Source organism: Portunus trituberculatus, chromosome 42 (assembly GCF_017591435.1).
Source record: "Portunus trituberculatus isolate SZX2019 chromosome 42, ASM1759143v1, whole genome shotgun sequence".
NCBI classification, from domain to species: Eukaryota; Metazoa; Arthropoda; class Malacostraca; order Decapoda; family Portunidae; genus Portunus; species Portunus trituberculatus.
The window spans coordinates 130,349-146,499 of NC_059296.1; the positions used below are offsets into that span (position 1 = coordinate 130,349).

Genomic DNA, 16,151 nt, shown 5'->3' on the forward strand with positions numbered 1-16,151 from the left:
CCCCTTCTGGCAAGGGGACCATAAATGTCCCCAGGTCAGACTGCTCTGCCTGTATTGACCGTAAATGTCTTGACATTCCCCCTCAACTTGTTCTTCATTAACTTTTGCAACATTTGCAGTCTCAGATCTAATTTTCAATCTGTAGAACACCACCTCTCCTCTACTAAGCCTCATCTTCTTTTACTCACCATAACACCGCTGTCTGAGGCTACTGACAGTAGCCCCTTTTCTGTTCCCTCCTGCTTCCTCTATTCTCATTTTTGTTCCAAAGTTGGATGTTGCATCTATGTGTGCAATGACTTAACTTGCTCTTGTGCCCATGCTCTTAAATCTTCTGAGTTTTCCACCATCTGGTTTCAACTTAAAAGTCACTTTCTGACTAAATTTATCTGTGCTGTCTATCTCTCCCTTAACTCCTCTGACTTAAAGAAATTCTTTGACTATTTATCTTCTAAAGTGGAGCACATTCTGTCTCTCTATCCTTTTGTGGAGATATCAATCCTTGGAGATTTCAGTGTTCACCACCAACTTTTGCTTTCCTCTCCCTTCACTGACTATCCTGGTGAACTAGCCTTTAACTTTGCTATTCTCCATGACTTAGAGCAACTGGTGCAACACGCTACTCGTATTCCTGACTGTCTTGGAGATACACCTAACATTCTTGACTGTTTCCTTACCTCTGATCTTTCTGCTTATGTTGTTACCTTATCTTCTCCATTGAGCTCCTCCAATCGCAATCTCATATCTGTATCTTGCCCTATTTCTCCAATCCCTCCTCAGGATCTGCCAAGGTGGAGGTGCTTCTGGTGTTTTGCCTCTGTCAGTTGGAGGGACTTTAGGAAGTGCTATGCTGATTTTCCTTGGAATGATAACAGTTTCCATGTCAGAGACCCGTCTCTGTTTGCTGAATGCATAAAAGATTGTGTCTGGCATGGAGGTGTACATTCCTCATTCTTTTTCTGTCTGTAAAGCTGAACTCTTCTCTAAAACATTTGCTAAAACCTTTACCTTTGATGATACTGGCCTTGTCCCTCCCTCTCCTTCTCCCTCTGACTACTATTTCATGCCTTCAATTAAAATTCTTCATAATGATGTTTTTCATGCCCTTGCTGGCTTAAACACTCAGAAATCTTAAGGACCTGATAGGGTTTCTCCCATTGTTCTCAAAAACTGTGCCCCCGTGCTTGCACCTTGCCTGGCCAAACTCTTCCAACTCTGTCTATCGACTTTTGCCTTTCCTTCTTGTTGGATGTTTGCTTACATTCAGCCTATTCTTAAAAAGGGTTCTAATTCCTCAAACTACTGCCGTACTGCTTTAATCTCTTGTTTGTCTAAAAAGTTTTAATTTATCCTCAATAGGAAGTTTCTTAGATATATATCATTTCACAATCTTTCATCTGATTGCCTGTATGGATTCCATCAGGGCCACTCCACTGGTGATCTTTTGGCTTTCCTTATTGAGTTTTGGTCATCCTCTTTTAGTGATTTTGGTGAAACCTTTTTGTTAGACATATTGAAATCATTTGATAGAGTCTGGCACAAAGCTTTGATCTCAAAACTACCCTCCTATGGCTTCTATCTTTTTCTCTGCAGATTTATCTAAAGTTTCATCTCCGACTCTTCTGTTGCTGCTGTGGTAGACGGCCACTGTTCTTCTAAATCTATTGACGGTGGTGCTCCTCAGGGTTCTGTCCTGTCACCCACTTTCTTCTTATTACTCATTAATGATCTTTTTAACCAAACTTCTTGCCCTATCCAATTTTACACTGATGACACCACCCTACACCTTTCCATATCTTTTCAAAGACGACTTACCCTTCAGGAAGTCAACAGATCTTGCAGGGATGCCACACAATGACTGACTTAAGATCTTTCTAAGATTTCTGATTGGGACAGGGAAAACTTATTAGTGTTCAATGCCTCAAAGACGCAGTTCCTCTATCTATCAGCTTGACACAACATTCCAGACAACTATCCCCTCTTCTTCAATAACACTCAACTGCTCCCCTCATCTACACTTAATATCCTTGGCCTATCCTTTACCTATAATCTAAACTGGAAACTTCTTATCTCATCTCTTGCTAAAATAGCTTCTGTGAAGTTAGGTGTTCTGAGGCATCTCCACCAGTTTTTCTCACCCTCCCAACTGCTAACTCTGTACAAAGGCCTCATTCATCCAATCCACCCATGTATGGAGTACTCTTTGCATGTTTTGGAGGGTTCCACTCGCACAATTCTATCAGATAGGGTGGAATTGAAAGCTTTTTGTCTCACCAACTACCCTCCTCTGACTGACTGTCTTCAGCCTCTTTTTCACTGCCAGAATGTTGCATCTCTTCTACTACGATTTTCATGCTAATTAGTCTTCTGATCTTGCTAACTGCATGCCTCCCCTTCTGCAGCCTTGCTGCACAAGGCTTTCTTCTTCCTCTCATCCCTATTCTGTCCAACTCTCTAATGCAAGAATTAACCAGTACTCTTAATCATTCGTACCTTTTTCTGGTAAACTCCAGAACTCTCTGTCTGTGTCTGTATTTCCAACTTCCTATGACTTGACTTCATTTAACCCCTTCGCGCCGAATGTTAAAAAAGCCCGCCTGTATGATATACGGGTGGTAGTGCCGCGCCTGGAGCGGAAACTCATGCAAGCTTGTCATACTTGTCGTCTTTGTGTATTATGCTGCTGTTTTTTAGTTACTATATCGCCTTCGAAGAGGAAAGTGGACGCTTCTCTTGGAAAAGAGAGAGAGAGAGAGAGAGAGAGAGAGAGAGAGAGAGAGAGAGAGAGAGAGAGACATTTGCTAATATTTTAGACACAAGCGGGACGCATGTAGCTTATCTTTGAGAGGAAGAGGGGAGGAGGGAAGGAGAGGAAATGAAGGAGAGAGAGAGAGAGAGAGAGAGAGAGAGAGATTAGAAAATTTGTTGTTGTGTGTGTGTGTGTGTGTGTGTGTGTGTGTGTGTGTGTGTGTGTGTTTTCACAGAATGTTACAAGGCGGGACGCATGTAACTTATCTTCGAGAGGGAGAGGGGAGGAGGGAAGGAGATGGGGAGGGAGGAATGGAGAGAGAGAGAGAGAGAGAGAGAGAGAGAGAGAGAGAGAGAGAGAGAGAGAGAGAGAGAGAGATGGGAACAGTCTATGCCATTGGGTAATTTTATAGACACAAGGCGGGATGCATGTAGCTTATCTTTAGTGATTGGTGGAAACAAGGATGGTAGGAGGAGCACTAGGATTTCAAGGACAGCATACGGCGTGTGTAGTTGGTATCCAACACACTATACGGGACAACTGAACTGAAGAAAGCTCAGAAAAGAAATATGACGCCTACGTAGGCGTCACCGTATATGCTACTGGGGCTTCATGACGCCTACATAGGTGTCACCGTATTGAAGGAGTTAAGAGAGTTTTGAAGACATTTATTCCTGTCCTTTGCCTAACTCTTTAGGCTCTGTAAGGGGACTGGAGACTGAGTGGGCCTTTAAAATTTTTTTTTTGTTGCCCTTGGCCAGTCTTTCCCTCTTACATTAAAAAAAGAAAAAAAGAAAAAGGCTTAAACTAAAACTATAAGTGTGGTAGTGACCTAAGTATACGGACCGTTAATCCAAAATTCAGCATGTGCTTTTGGTGATACCTATAGAATGTGGCCATGGATGATAATTGTTGAAAGCAAGTATAGTAGAGTCACTCACTAAAGTCTTACTACTTATCTGGGCAGCCGTGTCCTCGGAGAGAACAGTTTTCATAATTTTACAAAATGTTTTCTTTAGGTTGAAAAATATGTACTGGTTTTACATTGCTATTGATACTCTAGGTTTTAAAAACCATTCTGATAATATTGAATTTTCTTATTTCAGGTGGATGTGTGGTCTTGTGGCATTATCCTGTATGCCCTACTATGTGGCACTCTTCCTTTTGATGATGAGCATGTGCCATCCCTTTTCCGCAAGATAAAATGTAAGTGTTCATCTAGTATTGTTACTGTGTTTGAACAATGCTTGTGAAATACTTGAAAGATTCATGAACTTTGATTGACATGATATTTAGACTGTGTGTAAGACTTAACTCTATGGTCTGTGGTTCAGCGGGTGTGTTTCAGATCCCAGACTACCTTAATCAGAGTGTTGTACGCCTGCTATTGCACATGTTGATGGTGGATCCAATGAAGCGAGCCTCCATTGAAGACATCAAGTGAGTATTTCAGTATTTTTTTTTTTTTTTTTTTTTTTTTTTTTTTTTTTTTTTTTTTTACATTACAAGGGCACCGGCCAAGGGAAAACAAAGCGCTGCAAGAAAAAAAATCCCGCTGGTTGCCAGGCCCTGTTAAGAAGAAAGTAGGAGAAAGAGAAAAAACAAAAAAATCTAAAAGGAGGGTCCAGTTAACGTAAGAGGTGTCTTGACACTCCTCTTTTGAAAGAGTTTAAGTCATAGGCAGGTGGAAATACAGACACAGGTAGAGAGTTCCAGAGTTTACCAGTGTAGGGAATGAAGGAGTGAAGATACTGGTTAACTCTTGCATTAGGAAGATGGACAGAATAAGGATGAGAAGAAGTAGAGAGTCTTGTGCAGCGAGGCCGCAGGAGGGGGAAGGCATGCAGTTAGCAAGTTCAGAAGAGCAGACAGCATGAAAACAGCGGTAGAAGACAGATAAAGATGCAACATTGCGGCGGTGACTTAAAGAATCAAGACAGTCAGTTAGAGGAGAAGAGTTGATAAGACGAAAAGCTTTAGATTCCACCTTGTTTAGTAAAGCTGTGTGTGGATCCCCAGACATGAGAGCCATACTCCATACACGGGCGGATAAGGCCCTGTACAGAGCAAGCAGCTGGGAGGAGAGAAAAATGGACGAAGACGCCACAGGACACCTAACTTCTTGGAAGCTGATTTAGCAAGAGTAGAGATGTGAAATTTCCAGTTTAGATTTTTAGTGAAGGATAGACCGAGTGTGTTTAATGTAGAGGAGAGGGAAGTTGAGTGTTATTGAAGAAGAGAGGATAGTTGTCTGGAAGGTTATGTCGAGTAGATAGTTGTAGAAATTGAGTTTTGAGGCATTGAACAAAACCAGGTTTCTCTGCCCCAATCAGAAACAAGTGAAAGATCAGAAGTTAGGCGTCCTATAGCATCTCGCCTTGAGTCATTTAATTGTTGTTGGGTTGGGCGTCTGTTGAACGCTGTTGAATAATGCAAGGTGGTATCATCAGCATAGGAGTGGATAGGGCATTGAGTCAGATTTAGGAGATCATTGATGAATAATAGAAAGAGAGTGGGTGATAGGACAGAACCCTGTGGAACACCACTGTTGATAGTTTTAGGGAAGAACAGTGACCGTCTACTACAGCAGCAATAGAACGATCGGAAAGGAAACTGGAGATGAAGGTACAGAGAGAAGGATAGAATCCGTAGGAGGGTAGTTTAGAAATTAAAGATTTGTGCCAGACTCTATCGAAGGCTTTCGATATGTCAAGGCCGACAGCAAAGGTTTCACCGAAGTCCCTAAAGAGGATGACCAAGATTCAGTTAGGAAAGTAAGAAGATCACCAGTAGATCTGCCTTTACGGAAACCATACTGGCAATCAGAGAGAAGGTTGTGAGCTGATAGATGCCTCATTATCTTCCTATTAAGGATAGACTCAAAGGCTTTAGAAAGGCAGGAAATCAAAGCTATAGGGCGGTAGTTAGAAGGATTGGAGTGGTCACCTTTTTAGGGACAGGTTGAATGTGAGCAAACTTCCAGCAAGAAGGATAAATAGAAGTAGAGACACAGATGAAAGAGTTTGACCAGGCAGTGAGCGAGTTCGGAAGCACAGTTTTGAGAACAACAGGAGGGACTCCATCCGGACCGTAAGCCTTCCGAGAATCAAGGCCAGAGAGGGCCAGGAAAACGTCTTTATAAAGAATTTTAATTTTAGGGATGAAGTAGTCAGAGGGTGGAGGAGTAGGAGGAATATGCCCAGAATCATCCAAAGTTGAGTTGGTAGCAAAGGTTTGAGCGAAGAGTTCAGCTTTAGAAAAGAAGAGACAGCTGTAGAGCCATCTGGATGAAGTAAAGGAGGGAAAGACGAAGAAGTAAAGTTGTTAGAGATATTATTGGCTAGATGCCAGAAATCTCGAGAGGAGTTAGAATTGGAAAGACTTTGACATTTTCTATTGATGAAAGAGTTTTTAGTAAGTTGGAGAATAGATTTGGCATGATTACGGGCAGAAATATATAGGGCATGAGTTTCAGCAGTTGGATGGCTACGGAACCGTTTGTGAGCCGCCTCTCTATCATTGACAGCACGAGAACAAGCAGAGTTAAACAAAGGCTTTTTAGCTTTAGGGTTAGAGAAAGTATGAGGAATGTATAGCTCCATGCCAGAGATAATCACCTCTGTTATGCGCTCGGCACAAAGAGAAGGATCTCTGACATGAAAACAATAATCATCCCAAGGAAATCAGAATAGTACTGCCTTAGTTCCTCCCACTTAGCAGAGTTAAAATGCCAGAAGCACCTCCGCTTAGGCGGGTCCTGAGGCTGCACTTGAGTGATAGAACAGGTAACGGAAATTAGATTGTGGTCGGAGGAGCCCAACGGAGAGGAAAGTTTAACAGAGTAAGCAGAAGGGTTGGAGGTTAGGAAAAGATCAAGAATGTTGGGCGTGTCTCCAAGGCGGTCAGGAATACGGGTAGGGAACTGCACTAGCTGCTCTAGGTCATGAAGGATAGCAAAGTTGAAGGTTTGTTCACCAGGTTGGTCAGTGAAAGAAGATGAAAGCCAAAGCTGGTGGTGAACATTGAAATCCCTAAAATGGAGATCTCAGCAAAGGAAAGTGAGATAAGATGTGCTCCACCTTGGAAGTCAAATAGTCAAAGAATTTTACATAGTCAGAGGAATTAGGTGAGAGGTATACAGCACAGATGAATTTAGTTAGAGAGTGACATTGAAGTCTTAGCCAGATGGTAGAAAATTCTGAAGATTCAAGATTGTGGGCACGAGAGCAAGTGGTGTCGTTACGCACGTATGCGCAACATCCAGCTTTGGATTGAAAATGAGGATAGAGCAAGTAGGAGGGAACAGAAAAGGGGCTGCTGTCAGTAGTATAGGATGACTCAAGCACAAGAAAAGGAACAAAGAGTTTCAAAAAATAGATTAGATGTAATATAATGATTTCTGAAGCCAAGAGTTGCTAGAGTTCCTTTCTATAACAAATGGATACCATTGAAGGAATAATTAGTATTACTAGAGTTTGAGAGATAACTGTATACCCAAGGGTAATGAAGCTCAAATACAGTGATGACAAGTCTATCCTTGAACATTATGGAATGAGAAATGGAATATAAATATCACTGAATAACAAATAAATTAACAGAAAAGAACCACAGTGTTCTTGTTGATGAGTCTGAAATTTTTGTTATATTGCAATCTTGGTTACATTTTTTAAGCTTTTTATCCATCGGTACAGTTGTTGGGAGAACAATAAGACAAAGATATGGAGAACTATGTAAGAACATACAAGTTTAGTTTGAAGTAAGTCTTTCTGTGTTGAAGTAGAATCAGGAGCTTTCCAAAGACAGGAAATAAAAATGTTACATATTTTCTTATACAAGTTTAGTTTTAGCAACCATAGTAATGTGATCTTTAGGACTAAAACTTACATTTGGCTGGAAATTATCTATTTTTATAATGTTTGACATTATAACATGAATTCTGTTTACAGGAAGCATGAATGGTTCCAAAAAGACCTACCAGCATATCTCTTCCCTCCACCATATGATCATGACAATTCTGTGATAGATCAAGAGGCAATAACTGAAGTTTGTGAGGTGAGGAAGCCAAAATGATTGTTGATAGATAGACAGATAGGAACCCATTTATCTGGCATCAAAGCAGTTGCATGTTGCAGTTGATTTGATATACAAGTATACATGTATTTTGTATTATTTATTATAATGATTTGGGTAAAAGATATAGAACATCTGGACCATCAATACTGAACAAAGTTGAGGAGAAAAAAGCCAGTTTTTGATGGCTACATTTTCCAGTACGATAGAGAACAACCATCTCAAAAGTTCAGCAGTTGCAAGGACACAAGACATAAAAAAGTAGATATGTTACTCGTGAGGTTTGAAAAAAATTATCTCAATAATTTCTGATACATATTATAGTGAATCCAGCCTTGCTTGGTACTTGGTGTGTGTGTGTGTGTGTGTGTGTATTTACCTAGTTCTAGTTTTACAGGGCCTGGGCTTTATGCTCGTGTGGCCCCGTCTCCATATCTACACTTGTCCAATTTTTCTTTAAAGCTATGCACACTCGTTGCTGACACCACTTCCTCACTCAAACTGTTCCAAGTCTCAACACATCTTTGCGGGAAACTATATTTTTTAATATCTCTTCGACATCTTCCCTTCCTCAGCTTTTTACTATGCGATCTTGTGCTTTGAATGTCATATTCTTTTCTCAGGATCAGATTCTCCTTATCCACTTGGTCCATTCCGTTGATCAATTTATGTAGCTGTTCACTCCTGTGTATTTACCTAGTTGTAAATAGGTAAATACACAGGAATGTGTGTGTGTGTGTGTGTGTGTTTCACTGTTTGATCTGCTGCATGTGCATGTGTACACATGTGTGTGTTTGGTGTCGATAGGTAGGTGTATTTTTGTATGAGGTGCTTTGTCTTGAACATCTCATTCTGGAAATGTCAATTTGATATATACTAAATGATTGATAATTTTTCATTTTGTATTTAGTTCTACCCTGATTAGTTGTTTTCTTACTTTGACAGAAATTCCAAGTTGAATCGGCAGAAGTTCAGAGTGCCATTCTGTCAGAAGATCAGCATAACCAACTAAAAATTGCATACAATCTGATTGTTGACAACAAACGTTTTGCTGATGCCAGTGCCATGTATAGGTAGGTCACTAAACACAGTAGAATCTTCATATGTTTTTCTTCAGCTCTTTATGTGATAAAGTTTTTTTTTCTTCTCTACATATACCTGTCCTTTATGTATGTAAACTGCCTCATGGCTCTGCTTCAATGCTGCAAGATGTTTAATTTTTCATGGATGGAGCTGAGTAAGTTAAACTTCTTTTAAAGCAACCTCTTTTGCAAATATAGTAAGGGTGCCGTTATTGATAAAATATCAGAAGTTTTAGGGAGCACAGAAAAAAAGGAATAAAACAAGGGTTTTTCTCCCTTTGAGTGCCTTTAGCTTCTCTCTCTTTGCTTTTTCTTTTTCTCTTTTATTTAAATGTCAGATTGAGTTGGAAGTCAGCCAATGAAGACTGCCAGTGAATTGAACTCTCCCATAAACACACCTGCAATAAGACAAAGAGAGGAGCAAAACTTCAGGCTCCACTTCATCTTTTCTGCCTCTACTCACACTACATGCACTCTTTTTCTCATTGGTACTCAATGCATTTTCTAGGAAAGCCACAAAATTCTCAGCCATATGATTAGTTCTCTTCCACTCAGTTTGCAACCCCAATAGTCATTCCATTCTTTCATCTCATGCCATTGTTCCACTTAGGTCCTCTACTATTGACATATTTGCTCTTTTATGTTTTTACTTTTGTGCTTCTCACACTCCATCAGATATATTATTATTTCGTCCACTTTTTTCTTGCACATCTTACACATTCATATAACTTGCTACTCACTTCTTGATATAATTCTAGAGTTGAATAATTGGTGTTCTTTGTATATGCAGTAGTATCCAGTCTGCTTTTACCATCATTCTAATTTTGTAAACTTAAATTACAGGCCAAGAATATGAGCAGATCATCATCATTGTAGTTGTGAAAAAAATTGGTGTATGATAATATGCATGGAAGTAAAGTTCACACTAAAGGAAGTAGCTGAGATGAAGTGTCTGCATGCATATTCATGCAGTCACATTTACTATACAACCATTCCTTTACATTTCAGTTTGTAGGAGAGAGAGAGAGAGAGAGAGAGAGAGAGAGAGAGAGAGAGAGAGAGAGAGAGAGAGAGAAACTGATCATTATACAGAATTATTTTTACATTTCAGTATATCTGCTTTCTATACTGGTGTGTCCCCTCCTCCTGCTGTGCCCACTCCTGCCTTCAGCCCCTCAGATTCAAGCCCAAGCCCTTTCAAACCACATCCAGAACGCATTGCACGTAAGTGGCTTTTTAAAATTTTATTCAAGAATATGTTTCTTTCTGTGAACCAGAACTCTGAGAGACTTATTGGAGGTGATATTATTATATTAGTCTTTTTGACCAACCTGAAAATTATATAGATGAAGATGATCTTTAATGATTATGTAAGTATTTTTATTGGGAACTATTGTAGTTGTTTTTTACATTTCTCTGCAACTTTGTATTTTACTTCTCTAGTTTAGCATTTTGTATGTTTTATTGAAGCTTTTATGAAACTGGCAAAGGACAAAAGAATTGGATAAAAAGTGGTCTCATAATAAGTCCCATTTCTAAAAAAAAGAAAGCAGGATAGAACAAGCAAGGAAGATGCCATTTTATTTTCTAATTGTTTTGCAACTCTTCTTTTTAAATCATTCAAGTGATAGACTGGAGGAAATATAGAAAGTGTGGAAGAAATATAGAAAGTGTGAAGATATGGCTTAACTTACATTAGTGAAGTGGATTTCATATGGATGAGAGTAAATGAAAAGTCTTGTGTATCTTAGCCACAGGAGGGAGAAGGTATGCTGGTTGCAAGTTCATGGAAATGATGATAGAAGATGATAATAAGAGAAGCAGCACTGCAGTATTGAATGAGAAAATCAGGACTCTGTTAAAGGAGAGAAATATTTTAAGGATCTTCATTTTACTTAAAAGTGGAAAATGTTTATTATCTGTAATGTATTTCTAGGAGCTCTAAAATATTTCACAACTGTTTATAAAGTTCCTATTTAAATAAAGAATAAATTCAGACAAAAATTATTGAAATGATTTTATTTTGATGTACACAAAATTGGATAATTTTTGAGATAAAAGATTTTCCTGTAACTTTATGGACAATTTATTAAGTATTCTGCAGAAGATTGATATGAAAATTATGTATCGGTTAAAAAGTGAGTTTTTTTTTCAAGTATCTTTATTATACTTTGAAGTGAAAAATGTTTATTATCTATACTTGATTCCTAGGAATTCTAAAATACAGTAAGTCCTCGTTATACGATACATATGCGTTCCTGGAAACCTTACCGTAAATCAAAATTACCGTATACCTAACCAATTATAACATGTAAGAATAGGGAATGTGTTCCAGCATGTCAAAAGTCACCCCTGCAGAAATGAAAATACATGAAAATAGTAAAAAAAAATGTAAAGTACTGCACAAAAGAAATAAACAGAAAAAGGTTTCATTTACCTTTCAATCCTCATGTATTCTATCAGATGATGTCCCTCCCAAGGCTAAGGGACAATAGGGATTTCAGCCCTTACTCATCTTCCGCTGAGTGTGCAGACGAGGACAAGATGTCGTCGTCTGCACTGTCGGAAGCAGATGTGAAAGGGTCAGCTGTAACAGGGTCAGCACGTTTCACTGGTTTGAAGAAAGAGGATATGGAGGAAGGGGCAGCTGTAGAACCGTTGGCAGCAGATGTGGAAGGGCCAGCTGTAGCAGGGACGGCATGTCTGACTGGCTTGAAAAACGAGTAGATGGAGGACTGTTTGGTTTTTCTTGTTTTGTTCATCATAGATTTCTTGATAAATCTTGACACTTTTCTCTACGTCATGAACCACTTTGCTACTCCTGGCAGGATTTGGGTCACATTCCTCAGGGTTTCCAGAGCTTTTTTGATACCATCGAGACATTCTCTAAGATTTTATGTCCAGGCCATGCACAGGTTCTTCTTCCTTGTCTCCCTCTTTTTCTGTCTCCTGTGATGCCTTGTCTTGCTCTATAAGTTCATAATTTGAGAGAGGTTCAGCATGGCTTTCCAAAAGATCTCAAACATCATCATCATTAACTTCATCGAAACCAGCCCTATGGCACAGATTTACTATGTCATTTCTGATCGCACCGATGTCGTCTTCAGCGAAGCCTGGGAAGTCATGCGCGCATTCTGGCCATACTTTATTCTATGCCAAGTTCATGGTAGACGTCTTGGGACGAAGTGAAGACTTGATGTTATCTAAGGCATGCTTGATGTTATACGATTCCCACCATTCTCTGATAGTGGGCTTGCCAGGCCCATCTGTGCCCTTTATCAGTTGCTGCGTGGTTGGCCGCTGGTAGTAGGCTTTTAATGTTTGCCATAATTATTATCACAGATAACAGTAGATCTGGATTTGACACGAAAATCGCCTCGCTGCAGTAACGTACCCAAAGCTGGAGAACGGACCTTAAATTTCAAACCTCGAAATCTCAGCTCCTAGCCAACATAAATCTATGAAGATCACTGTGAAGCAAGCTAACTGTGTTTAATTCAATGCCTGAAAGTGATATCTAGATCCATACAACCGTCATTGTACCGCTCAGTTATACGAGTCAAACACGAGAATTTATATAGTACCAGGTGGATGTTTATATACAACTTTAAGCTTACAGCTGTATTTCAAACACAAAATGCAAATTTTGTATCACTTATAAATTACTTTACATGATTTTGGCTGTCCACTCTTCTTCACACCTGTGAGTTTACACCTCTTGTCATCACTCTGTGACCGTGTGTTACCTCCTGTGGCGACACCAGGTTTGCGCTTAGCGTGGACATCACTGTTGGTGTCTTACTATCCCACCCCTTATATATGTCACATATGTTGCACTAGCGTACTCTATATAATTTCATTAACAAAAATGCAACTTCTTTTCTTTTTTTAGGAAGACTATTTACAAAGCACGTAGGCGGGCTTTATTATTTTTTTTACATCATTAACACGAAGAAATATATCGCAGTAGTCACTATCAGTCACTGCCTAGGCATTGTTTCCTACCATTCTAGTCACTATTAATCATTCATCGGTTTGTTACAATCACATTAGTAATTAGGTGAGTTTAACACTTAACAGCACTCCACAGTACACTTCCACGTCACAGTGATGTCAATAACATGTCATTGTTCTTCACCAGTGTCACCATCTTTTCCCAAACTGACTATCTATATGGCACCAGATATCATAACTGCAGTCACTGCCACCAGTTGCACGCGTCTCGGATTACGTCCCAGTTACAGCCTCTCACTCTGCCATTTTGTGTGACCTCTCATTATATTTCACTGTAGTGTTTCACATTGTAGGCCTCAAGTCACCACTAGCAGATCTTCTCCACTGTACCACTGACTTAACTCCACAGTCCGCACACAACACTCTGCTTCACCTTACACACGTCACGGTTGGATACACCACTCACAATGTTAAATCTGTGTGCATTACACCACTCACAATGTTCACTCCTTATTCACCTCACTGTTCTTCATTACTCACTGCACAGTGACATTACTAGCGACTGCATCACACACGCACATAATAACATTTTCATGTGAGCCTCGACACAAGCTCTTCACACTTTCACTGTAAATCCATTGTTGGACAAAACTCTTTCAACAGCATTCACATTTCACTGTTTCATTGTCTTCACAGATATGTCAAAATGCCTGAACATGCACGTAACAATTATAACCCCTCACTCTTGGCTGCAGCGGTATCCCTAGCACGACTGACTTGAACCGAGTGACTTGAGTAACTGTCCGTTGGCTAAATCGTTGGCCATCTCCCTGCTCGCCTGAGATTTTAAAATGACTCATTTGCAGTAGACATGGGTGTATACAACTTGCCACAAATATGTACATAATAATAATAATAGTAATAATGATAATAATAATGTTTCCTCCAGGTAGAGGTCAGCCGAGCCCTTAATCTGGTGTACCTCACAGCCTCCACAAATGCACACGTCTTCCCACTGCTGCGGTATTTAGTAATGATTAGTATTTCCTTTAAAAAATGCACCTTATATTGTATAAAACTTTACAAAATTATGACTTTAACAGTCAGCTGTTATCTGTGTTATTATGAATATATTTGTGCTTACAATAGACCCTTTAATATTCCATTTATTCATCTAATTAGTAATGCATGTAAGTAATATGTAATACAGTTAAAAAAAGGGGGGGAGAGGGAGAGATAACAGGCTCCAAGGGTGGTCAAGTTGAAGTCAGTACTGTGAGTGGCGGGGAGGTGTGGCGTGGATGACGTCATCATCCCTGCTTCCCCATGCTGGGCCCTCTGGGATGACATGAGCGATACCGTTCTTTGAATTTTTCTTACCGTATATCGAATCGAGGGTAGTAATTTCCAAATACCGTAACTGTGAATTTACCGGATAAAGAACTACCGTATAACGAGGACTTACTGTATTTTATAATTGTATATAAGGGTTCTTTTTTAAGCAATGAACATATTCTAATAATTACACTAAAATACTTGAAATGAAAATTTTTCAGAGTTCTTAACAACTGTATGAAAAATTGAATTGTTTTTGCAATGAAAGATTTTCTTCTAATTTTACAAACAATTCAGCAAGTATTTGGAGAAAAAGAACTTTGATATAAAAATTATGTACCAGTTCAAAGTCAGTTTTTTTACTCATCTTTGTTTCATTTTAAAGTGAAAATTTTTTATTAACTGTGCTGCATTCCTAGGAACTCTTGAAATAGTTTATAGATGTATATAAGGGTTCTTCTTTAGGTAAAGAATATATTCTGATAATCTGATAAAAAAAAAGATAAATATACTCACACTAATCCTATGATGTGGAAGATGAATGAAGCTTGTTAAAAGTATACCTGATGGAAGTTTCTCAGAATCTGTTACTCTTTCAGTTTCACAGAAGTCCATGTTTTGCCTTCAATAATAGTGTATTGTGTATTTTATCATAGTAGTTTTGAACCTTACATGCATGATCTGTTTTAAGGTTTTCCTCATGATAGACATCTTTGGAAACAGTAAGTGGATTATTAGAATATTATTTGGATGATGTGTCCACTATTATCTGTAAGTATCTAACGTTTTTCCCAACAGGAACGCTAATAAGTTTTTACCATCTGCATTTCATTCAATTTTGACAGCTCATCTTGGCATTGGCAAGATTCATCCTGATTTTCGAGCATGTGAGTTTATTGTTGACATGTACATGATTCCTCCCAGGAAAAATGGTTGGCAATAAATTTTTCAAGTGATATGATTTGATCATCATATAGATAGCTCAAAGTTTTCTGCATTGTGTATCTAGATCCCATCTTCATAACAGACTAATAAGTCAGCAAAGATGGCTTAACAAAGGCACACACACACACACACACAGGGAGGAAAAATTAAATTATATTAGGGTAAATTATAACCATATAAGGGAGTTCTTTAATGAAATTGACTGGTCCGTGGTATACCAGGAAAGGGATATGCAATTGAAATATGATAAATTTATGGATTTGTATAACTGCTGTGAAAAAGTTTGTGCCATATTACAGAAGGAGGACTTTAAATAATAAACAGTGGTTTAATAGAAATTGTGAAGAAGCAAAAAAGAACAAAGAAAAGGCATGGAAGAAACTTAAGAAAAACAGTGATGTATTATCAAGAGAAGTTTACAAAACAGCAAGGAATAGATATGTTGAAGTAAGGAGAACAGCACAGAAGGAATATGAACAGAGGGTGGTGGAAAACTGTGATAGTGACCCAAAAATGTTTTACAAATTCATAAATGGAAAACTAAATATAAGGGAGGCAATAGAAAAGGTAAAAATTGGGGAAGAAGTATATGAGGATGCTGGAGATATAGCTGAAATTTTGAACAACAACTTTTGCAAAGTGTTTACAAAGGAGGAGCATTTTATGGGAGGAAGGCCTACGGAAATAAAGCAAATGCAGGACATCATGGTTACTAAGGAAGATGTAAGGAAAATTATAAGCAATCTGGATATTAATAAATCAATGGGGCCTGATGGCATATCTGGGAGGTTGCTAAATGAATGTAAGGATCAATTGTTGAACCCCGTACTTGATATTGTAGAAACCTCCATATGAACAGGATTAGTCCCAAAAGAGTGGAAAAGAGCTGACATTGTGCCTATATATAAAAATGGTAGTAGAATGGAACCGCTAAATTATAGACAAGTATTGTTAACTAGTATATTGTGCAAGGTATGTGAAGAAGTAATTAAAGCTAAGTGGAGTGAGTATCTAGA

At 38.8% G+C, this 16,151-nt stretch overlaps 1 protein-coding gene across 4 annotated transcripts in view; it reads left to right on the forward strand.

Moving 5' to 3' along the window:
* The window catches only part of LOC123517411 (5'-AMP-activated protein kinase catalytic subunit alpha-2-like), a 74,057-nt gene that overhangs the window by 26,881 nt on the left and 31,025 nt on the right, over window positions 1-16,151 (forward strand). For 2 of the 4 annotated variants that reach the window (XM_045277427.1, XM_045277426.1), the window contains exons 6-11: window positions 3,856-3,955; window positions 4,084-4,189; window positions 7,696-7,801; window positions 8,765-8,892; window positions 10,013-10,125; window positions 15,036-15,077. In XM_045277427.1, coding sequence (XP_045133362.1) covers window positions 3,856-3,955; window positions 4,084-4,189; window positions 7,696-7,801; window positions 8,765-8,892; window positions 10,013-10,125; window positions 15,036-15,077 — 595 coding nt within the window. Of the gene's footprint in view, window positions 1-3,855; window positions 3,956-4,083; window positions 4,190-7,695; window positions 7,802-8,764; window positions 8,893-10,012; window positions 10,126-10,652; window positions 10,909-15,035; window positions 15,078-16,151 lie in introns of those variants that run through there. The other 2 variants (XM_045277429.1, XM_045277428.1) reach the window with 2 other exon arrangements.